The sequence below is a fragment of the Mizuhopecten yessoensis genome, unplaced genomic scaffold (genome assembly GCF_002113885.1).
Source record: "Mizuhopecten yessoensis strain PY_sf001 unplaced genomic scaffold, ASM211388v2 scaffold10697, whole genome shotgun sequence".
In the NCBI taxonomy this organism is placed as follows: domain Eukaryota; kingdom Metazoa; phylum Mollusca; class Bivalvia; order Pectinida; family Pectinidae; genus Mizuhopecten; species Mizuhopecten yessoensis.
The window spans coordinates 583,398-594,216 of record NW_018408676.1 but is presented as its reverse complement, the minus strand read 5'-3'; the positions used below and the strand labels follow the sequence as shown (position 1 = coordinate 594,216).

The window sequence follows — 10,819 nt, the reverse complement described above, 5'->3', positions numbered from 1 at the left end:
ACGGACGACGGACGACGACGGACGAAAACGGATAGCAATAGGTCACTTGAGCTAAAGCTCAGGTGACCTAAAAACCTCAGGAGTTTCACAACCCAAGCAAGGGGAACTCACCGTCATCAGATAGGATGTGTGAACCACAAGGATGCTCTTGATCCACTTGACAAGCTTGTGGGAACTGAAACAAACAAAACATTAGGTCAACATAATGGAAAACTAGAGCCCTGAGAGTTATAGGCAGCTCAATTTCATTGAGATGTGAAGTTGAAATCAACCGTATTGTCATTTCAAAAACGGTGCACATTATACGCTGGAACAGTTTATTCTTGGGTTATCGTTTCTGGTCCGCCATATTGGGTTACCTCCCCTCAAATTTTTTTTTTTTGGAGTCGTCGGTCATATATGATAGATTGAAGATTAAACTAGAATTATGTCAGTGTGACATTAAAGCCGCTCACCACTTTAAATTTAATTGCTTCAGTAACACGTTGAGCATCAATATCTACTATAATACATCAGATATTTGTTCTGTATTCTGCTAATTGAAAATCAGGTCATGTGATGATGTTGCCTTTGGAAATTCCAATATCAATCACTTCTTAAATGATGCCTTAAAAACATTCTCCCTCCCCTGTTTTTTCACCCTCTTTTGTGACGCATTGTTGTAATTTTCATTTATTAGCATCCTCCGATGATGTGACATGACCCTCATGAAAAAAAATTGCTGATTTTTACTGATTTGCTGAGAATTTGCTGAACAGTTGCTGAACAGTTGCTGAAAATTTGCTGAAACTAAATTCAGATGCTGAACCATTGCTTACACAGTTTCTAGATGCTGAACTTAACTGAAAAATGCTGAAAACTGCTGAACAGTTCAGGATAATGCTGAAAAATGCTGAACTGTTCATGTTATAATGCTGAAAAATGCTGAACTGTTCAGGATAATGCTGAAAAATGCTGAACTGTTCAGGATAATGCTGAAAAATGCTGAACTGTTCTGTAAAAAAAATTAAGCCATTGTTTTCGAGAATAAAAGAAATGAGAATTAAATGCTCATGAAACTAGTTTTTATGATCATTAAATTAAAAAATATTTTTTTAATGATCATTTATTAACTGAAACAAGTGTAGTTAGAAGAAAGTTGATGGTCAAAGCTTATACAATCATATCTCCCGCGTTTAATATACTAAATGGATAAAGTCCGAGAGATCCGAGTAAATACTATGTGGATGACTCCCGAGTATTACCGAAAAGATAAACAAATATGGCTGCCGTAGAAGACGAACCGCTATGTCAGAGACAAACTTTCGACTCTAATGGACTATAAAAGTTCAGACAGTATGATTAAATGGAATACACATGACAAGTATAATGTTATCTTAACACGCTGAACAACTGTTATGAGTATAAACGTGTGTTTCCCGTAAAAATACAGATTACACATAGCGGTGGACTTATCGTCTGCTCATACACATTGATTGGTTCAATATGCAGTCTTCACCTCGCATTTAATCACTTATATCGTTAATTTATAGACTCACAACATAATACTACGATCTTATTTGAATGGAATACTTGTATCATGTTACAATTTGATGAAATACAACAATATGAGATCATTTACACCCGAATTCCCGTAACAATAAGAGTACAGATTTCGGTGTTCACATCAGACTATGTAAGCTTTCAGCATACGAATCTTGGTAATTACACACTTCAACATCTCACATTATGATTTAAAATAGCATACGTATAGGATGACACAATCTCATAAATTATAACAATCTCAAAAGTATTCAATATGAAATTCGTGTACAATAATGGAACAATAATACTGTCACTTTCTAACTACATGTACAAGACTAATTCCTGTAGGAACTCTATCTAAATCAGAGATTTATAACGATCTATCGTTATATATCTCGGATTTAGATAGAGTTCCTACAGGAATTAGTTCAAGACATGATCACACAAATATAGATATATAGTTACTAATATGTACTTCATTCACTGACCATATGTAACTAGTGATCATCAGGGTTTGTGTAATTCATGCCTCCTTAAGATTTGCTAAGGTTTGCTTATGCAAAGCAGTTGGCTTTGCTGAAACATTTCTGAATTGTTCCTGAAATTTGCTGAAACATTAAAATTTGCTGAAACATTCCTGTAATTTGCTGGTATAATTCCTGAACTTTGCTGAAACATTCCTGAAATTTGCTGAAACATTCCTGTAATTTGCTGGTATAGTTCCTGAACTTTGCTGAAACATTGCTGAACTTTGCTGAAATACATTTGCTGAATTTTGCTGAAAAATGCCTGGATTTGGGCCAAATTCAGGTATATTTCAGCAACTGCCCTATGTGGGTTTTCAGCATTCGTTCAGCAAAGTGTTCAGCAAAAATTCAGTAAAATGTTCAGCAAAAATTCAGCACTTTTTTTTCATGGGGGGAGCATTTCCGTGCATAATGGCAATCGGTGAATGGATAATAAAGAATAGGTGCATTTCGTGCTTGTGAAATGAAGGATAATTAACAGTAGTGGGAAAACATGCATGGAGAAAAGAGACATTGTACTCTTTTTATTTTTATTTATTTTTTATTCATATTAATAATAATTATTTATATATGTAGTGACTTTTTTTACTGTCATTGAATATGCAAAATCTCACAAATGTTCTTGGAATATATTTGAATTATATTTCTCAATGCGACTTTACCAACATAAGAGTTATTTCCCTTACACCGGGTTGGATAATATTTTGACACGGCGCGAATTCTTGTCAAACAGCAGCGGCAGTTGTGTCATGCTCTTAAATTGTTACATTTTCATAAATAAATACACCAGAAAAGGCATGCTGTGTTACAGAAATGTTTGAAAAGCATACACAGTTCACATATCGTCTCGGCTCAGAGCCATTACCATTATCAACCTAAGCACGATATGTCTTATTACGTTCCCGTTTTAAACATCAAAATAACGGTTATACTTCATCACTTATACGGTTTATAAGTATATATATTTACTTCTTCCTTCTACAGACAGCGTCAATGCTTGACAGTCTTCACATGTGCTTTCTCGAATCATATGTGTTTAACACGCGTAAACCTCCTCAGACCTCAATCCGAGTTGCTGAAACGCTCAAATCCAGTGCACAAATTTCACCACCACAACACTCGTAGAATGCACTGGAGATAAACATTTTGTTTTCAGCAATTATTTAAAGTATGGATTATTATTTGGAGAAGAGTATCAGAAGATTTTATGTAACCCACAGGAGAGTGTCAGAGATATTTTTCCTATGTACAGATTTCTTCCTTCTTTAACTAAGCAAATAAGAATTGTTTAATATGATATGGTTCAAGGTGGGACCCTGCTTATTATATTTTTTTGTCATGAATGGATTTTTATGAGGTAAAAACTGCAGTAGGTTGTGGGTGTGCGACACGTGGACAACAAGGTCCAGCTAATTGTACATCACCCCAGGTGATTGTTACACAGCATGCAGGTCACATCTTCCTTCACCACAGTCAGTGGAAAACAATAGATCCACCTTCGCATGCTGGTCATATATTTTAACAAAACATTTGTGGTAGTTAATTGTAAATGATTAGGACCTTATAGGTCTACCAAATTTTCTAGCATAAATTCTGATAAGAAATTGAGTAGCATTTCATAAATATTCATGGTTACCTTGACACGTCATGTGAGAAAGTCATGTTGATTTCAATGAAAATATGACTTCAGAAGGAAGTCGTGTGTTTTTAATCATTTAAACAATGGTTTCCCTATCATATTACAAGTTACTGTCTCCTGTCTCCATTGAAAAAGTGTCCAGATAGCATAACATTACGACGGCAAAATGAAATTGTCTCAAATTTTTCAAACACATCGAATAAATAACAATTTATTGTCAATTTATTTCATAAATTACAATATCAATTTGTATTAATATCTTACCATGTTTCTACATTTATCTATGTCTGATGATTAAAGGGCATCTCACTTTGAAAACTGCTTGATCATTTATTATAATATATTGGTTATTATAATATTTTTCTCTGGCAAACAGAACATCATAATAAGCAGTGTATTATTTTTGCAAGTAAAGCATCTACACGACAAAGAGTAAGAGTTCATAATAAAGTTTTCTTGTGTGGTGCGGTTCTAAGCACGTGAAACACTGATGATATAGGATTCAATGGAGTATTTTCAGTGATATATGTTTTATTTTGGATACAACTTCGCCGAGTTTCAAAGTCTTCAGGTTAGTGCGTTTGATTTTCTATATAGGCTGCCGATCAGGGTGCACGGTGTACTGAATCGCAACGAGGTCAGAGGTAAAATGATAACCAGTTTGACAGGTAATGTGCTTTTTATACCCGGTGAGACCCATACTCATTACCAAGCAAGCACAAACTAAAATGTTGGATCTTCTTAGAAACCACAGCCTCTTGTTTTACACTGAGAATCTCAACAACATTTTTTTTTTTTTTATCTATATTGAAAGCTTTTTAACTTGCACTGTCAGTTTTAACATTATTTGTACAGGCTGTTCGGCAAGGTAAATTAACAAGAGATCCAAGAAGGATTCTAGCACCAACCATCGTAAAGGGACTATTTCCAGCTATGTTAAATTTACATAGGAGCCTGCATACCCTCTCATAACTTTAGGTTCAGAAGTGCTACGAGATTTACAATGTTAGTATCAATGTCAATGTTCAATTCGGCCTCACCTGCCTAGGGCACAAAGACGTTCATCGGAAAGTTACATAATTATTATGTTACACCAAAGTATTTCCACATCAACCATGTCAAACCCTTCAAAACCTTTATTATCATCGTAGGTGACCCTGGATAATAAATGTTTACCATTGTATTTTTTTCGATTTGAAATTCTCTCGCACACCTTTGGTTATTACTAGGGTACACTGCTGGGAATATTTAAAGTAATGACAAAACAACCTTCTACTATACGCGTTCGGGTTTCGTATAGCAACAATCCAATTTCACACTTCCTGTTTACTGATAAAGTGCATAGCACTGACGATCCGACTTTTCTGAACGGCATATGCCGTGCGTAACAGCCTAAGGGTTAATGTCATATCCTTGTCACTTTTTAGAATTTGTTCTTATAAATTTGATCATCAGACTTTCGTTTTTACATTGCTTTTAGGGGATTTTTTATACTCATTTGTTAATATTCATCTCATAATGACGAGTAAATGTATTAGTTAAGGTCGCCATCGTATCTTTGCAAAATCTCCTAAATGTAAAGGTACACAAAATGTAAAAAAAGGTCCATAATATTAATGGCTTTTCGTTTTACTGATTAAAAGTGGCATATATTGCTCAAATGAAGAAGTTAATATTTGTCCGAAGTGCTACATAAGGTATCTGCACAATCTGAAAAAGAATGTTTTGAAGATGAAACTATTAGAAATTTTCCTCTCTTAACAATCAAGGTCTTGTTTTACGGGTCCTGTTCACATAAAAAATGTTGTTTTTGTTTTAACAATTTTAATTTGAAGGGAAGCAAATCCACAATTCTGCAAAAACGTGGAATCAGTTAATCTTTACACACAAATTGTGGTGTTCTGCGTCATCACATGTATTCTTATTTCTTCTAATTGGCAATGACCTGAATGAACCCTTGTACACTAGGGATGTCACAGTTAACCGAAATAACGGTTAAACGCGGTTCAAAAGACCACGGTTCGGTTCGGTTCGGTTCATAATTTCCTAATTTCGGTTCGGTTCTGTATAAGTGGGTCGTAGTTGTTTGGTATCAGCAAAGGCGTGTATTATTTGTGTCATATCTCGATCGATACACGCCCCTGACTCCATAGTTATGCAACCGCAATAATACGTATGACTGTGCACAAGGCGGTAACTGAACACTGGATATATATGTACAAACACAAATTAAACACTTCTCAGGATTTACCTCTTCAATCAATGTCGGCCTATATTTCTGATATAACTTTGAAATCAGCAGCTACGAACAAACTGGATTCAACACATGGGCCCAATGCAGAAAACATGATAACACCGTGTTGTGAACACGAGGCCATTGCCTTGAAAAAGTTTTACAAACGACTTTAACCCGATTTCATAGCGGTATATTTATGTATATTATGTACGATATGATGAATTAGATCCCGTAAAGTAAACCAATTTAACAATTTTATTTTTATTTTATGATTCTAGTCAGATTGTCAAAACGTAAGTGCATGGGCAACATGCAAAAGTTACATGCATAATAAACAAGAGGTAGGTTAGCGCTAGCAACTTAGTTAAAATGGAGACTGAAATGTTTGCAGACCATGATATAACAAGAGGCCCAATGGGCCTGCATCGCTCACCTGGTATTAATCTCACACTTGTAATCTTAAACGTGGACTAAAATACAGCTAGAGGCAGAATAACAGTGTTTGATTCATAAGAACCTATTAAAAGATTTAAACATATGACGACTGTGACCTTGAATGTCATACAAGGACACTAGGTTGAACAGATTTTATAGTCTTCCAACCCAGCATGCTTTTGCCAAAATATCATTACCCTTACCCTTTTGGTTATACAGAACAAGTCATTTAAAGATTTAAACATATATTGACCACTGTGACCTTGAATGTGGGTGAAGGTCATTCATTTGAACAAATTGGTAGCCCTTCATCCCAGCATGTTACTTGCCAAATATCATTATCCTAGGTCTCTTAGTTATTCAGAAGAAGTTGTATAAAGATTTTTTTAAGACAATTGACCCCTGTGGCCTTGAAAATGACTGAAGGTCATTCATTTGAACAAACTTGGTAGCCCTTCATCCCAGCATGCTACTGGCCAAATATCATCACCCTGGGCGTTTTGGTTATTCAGAAGAAGTTGTTTAAAGTTTTTAACATATTTGACCCCTGTGACCTTGAAAATAAGTGAAGGTCATTTATTTGAACAAACTTTGTAGCCCTTCATCCCAGTTTGCTTCTGGCCAAATATCATCAGCCTAGGACTTGCGGTTATTAAGAAGAAGTTGTTTAAAGTAAAATATTGACGCCGGACGTCGGACGACAGCCGGACGGACGGCAACAGACGCTGCACCATGCCATAAGCTCATTTGGCCCTTCGGGCCAGGTGAGCTAATAAAGGAAAGAACATGATTGTCCAGTAAGTACATAGATTGTGCAATGGAGACTAAGATATTTGCATGATATAATGAAGGAAATATATATTACATAGATATTTCAACAAGTCAACTTAAGATGGGACAGTTGTGGACATTGAAATACCTAATACAAGTGACAGATTCTTCGTGTTAGTATCTTTTATACTCAATACCCTCAGAAGAGGACTAGTAGACAATTGTATATAACTGTTTTAAGTGCGTACATAATGAAGTTTGTTGACGTATTCTACCGGTGATTGTGTATATAAAATACATAGATTACAAAGTTGCCTTAACCGAACGGAAATAACCGAAAACCGATAACAAAAATGATAACCGAACCAAACTGAAAAATTCCTGAACCGTGACATCCCTATTGTACACAGGTTATACTATAAGGAAGAGGGTGTTTGAATTCTCAATTATGGTTTAGGTCATCTGAAATAATTGATGACCATTTAGAAGTGTCATACATCTTATCAAAGAATCAATTAGCCTTCACTCTCAATTTTTGTCTCTTGGATGACCCTGACAGCAAAGCTTGGACAGGTTGATCAAAAACTTTTTCTCAAAATCCATTCCTACTTTGTCACTTTTCATTCTTCTTCAGTATAGATCAAAACTACACAAAATGCTCTTTTACTGTTTTGGGTTATGATGAAAACTGATATCTGTTGTAATTTAGTGTTCGGCTCTTTTTGTCATTTCCCTGTCTAGTATTTTAAAAACCTTTCATTCTGTAGTACAAGCATTGAATATATCTATAGTTCCAGTGTTCCTTGGTCCTTACCATTTGAGAAAGGAACATATACTTTCACACAACACTTTATCTGTCTGTTCACATGTTACAAGGTAACTTTACAATATTGCTTAACAAAATTTGATAAAATTTAATACAAACAAGAAAGATACATATTGAATTTTTAGTTAATTGCTATTTATTTGACAGAAAACTCTGAAACTCTGCTCTTCCTTTCAGACCCACCCACTTGCAATCCAAGTGAGTGTTTTCCTGTACTATCAGGACCATTTCAACTGTATTAACTAAAGAGGTCAAAGATTCACTAAAGAATCTGAGCTTACCCTGCTGCACGTCCCTGCATCAGTGTTGTAAGATGCTGTATAAGCGGGATGATGGACTGAACTGGCATTCTTTTCACTGTATTTTCTATCACCAAGTCATTCTGGTTCAGCACACTCTGAGAATATAAAATATCTTATTGTACAACAAACTATCACAAAACATTCCTGTAACAGTATTTACATACCTTTATTTTTGGCATGCCATATATAACGAGAGCTGTTCCAGAACAGCAATTTTTGCATTTTGTGATATATGTTGTCGGTTGCGAGGCTGGTAGTGTTATTTTGAGCATCATTTCTTGCTATAATACAATATAGGTAACTATGTGAACAAGAGGATCAGAGAGCATATATCGTTCACAAAGATAATTAAGCAATTATGGGAAAGAGGACCAATCCATTTAAACTAAATTGAGACTCCTTTGCCAAAGGATGCTCTATACAAAATATGTTTCAATCCCTCCAATCGTACTGAAGGAGAAGGATTTTTAACATTTATCACTATGTTCCCTCCATGAGCTGATCGCTCTGCCCCCAAGGGGACCACACTCTCCATTTATACAATATTAAATCCCCCTTACCAAAAGATGCTCTGGACTAAATTTGGTTAAAATTCCCCCGATCGAAATGAAGGAAAAGGATGTTGAACACTAACATTATTTACGTTAATTTCCCCTATTGAACACCAATTTGTAGCATTTTAAAGGAAAAGGTGACAAGACAGATGCTGCACAAGCTCACCAGTCCTCTGGACCAGGTGAGCTGAAAATTGTCAGAATGTGAGGGAAAGCTTGCTTGTTTGCATCGCTCACCTTGTATCAATTTCACACTTGTAACCTTAAAAGCGATCTAAAATAAAGCCACAGGCAAAATATCAGTATTTATGACTGTAAGTCATTCAAAAGAACCTGTTAAAAAGATTTTAAAACATTTGCCCCCTGTGACCTTGAAAGCCGAACAAGGTCATTACGTTGAACAAACTTAGGTAGCCCTTCATCTCAGCATGCAACTTGTCAAATATTATAACCCTAGGCCGTTTGTTTATTGAGATTAGGTTATTTAACCCTTTGTATGCTGCATTACTTTTCATAGTAAACAATGCTCCCACTGAATTAATTTGAAGATATTTAATTAAAATTATTTCAATTTTAAAACCTACTTTATTGGCATTTCTGTAGCTCATACGTATTCAAAACCTATATGTTTTAGGAACCTTGTATTAAGACCTATCTAATTAACCTTAGACATTTTTTGAAAAGTTCCTATAATTACCTGTACAGGTGAGGGACAGGTAAAGTATTTGATAATTAATAGAATTTCTTTGTTATTCCCTTTAATTTTCATTAAAATGCAGTACGTGTTGACCTTTGATGACAAATAACTCTTATTCTGATATCAAACTTAATAACTATGACATTACCTGCTCATATACAGCTTATAAATGCCCAGGTAAGACAGGTGAACTCAAAGTAAAATGTTCAGTGTCTTGTCCATTGATAATAGCTCATCGTTTGTTCATATTTTTTAAATAAAGACATTCACACACTTTCATATTATGTTGATGTTTATTTGATATTAGTTAAATCAGTCATTTTATATACATATAACCATGCAGGTGTGTTAATTACAGGTAAGTCAATACTACGCGTTTTTGAGTCCGATTATGATTCTGTGCTGTCATTTTGGTCACAAAAACTTGGGTCTCTATTAAAGAATCTGTTGTCAATAATTATAAAAGAAAAGATTTCTCAATAATTCCAGTGAAAATTATCAGGCAAAATAATTATTCGAGTTCCGAGGCTGAGATGTCGGTCCCGAATCGACGTGGTCCCAACAAGATATCCTTTCGACGGCCAGTGCGTATGTATACGAACTAAAAAAATGAGTTCCTGAAAGCCACTATTGTACATCGAGAAACGGCCGTAGCGTACTTAATTGCATGGTCTTTCAGAGCCATAGCGTAAATTTGCGTATATTTTGTTTCTTCCCCATTCATGTTAATATAGAATAAGAACAAATGCGGGTAATGTAGTACGTTTAAGTACGTTTCGGTTCTTCTGAGAATGTTGAAGCGTATTTTAGTACGTTATGGCTCTTTGTTGCACAAGTACACAAAATACCCATTAAAACGCTACAGCGCTTTTAATCCAAATGCACTTTACGTCTATGTACGGTATGACTTTCCTTTTGCAAAACATACAATCAAAAATTCAATCTTCAATCAAAATTATACAGAGAAATGCCGGAAGTTTGGTTCTTTTTATATACCATTGTGATGAAATATATCAGGAAATGATTATTTTAGTCACAATCCTATAAATTGTGGTTTAATAAGTATTATTAAACTTTGTTTATAAACAATTGTGTCTTCAATACTTCAGTTCAGTCATTCATTCTACTTAGTTGCTTACATATGGGCATGTATCCATTGCCCAGTACACTTAGTCAACTACATGAACTATGACCTCTGTCTGGGTCTGTCATTATGCATACTAATTAGTGCGTGCTATATTTAGCTTCACTTGGAGATGCTGAGCTGACCTGTCCACATCTCCCTGTGTTTTTCATTGTTCGAATTGG

The 10,819-nt window shown here is 35.2% G+C and overlaps 1 protein-coding gene across 1 annotated transcript in view; it reads right to left on the bottom strand.

The window, feature by feature from the left end:
• The window catches only part of LOC110461880 (WD repeat-containing protein 43-like), a 104,389-nt gene that overhangs the window by 30,015 nt on the left and 63,555 nt on the right, over nt 1-10,819 (bottom strand). The window contains exons 12-13 of the mRNA XM_021515600.1: nt 8,240-8,355; nt 112-175 (exon numbers count right to left, since the gene is read on the bottom strand). Coding sequence (XP_021371275.1) covers nt 112-175; nt 8,240-8,355 — 180 coding nt within the window. The remainder of the gene's footprint in view (nt 1-111; nt 176-8,239; nt 8,356-10,819) is intronic.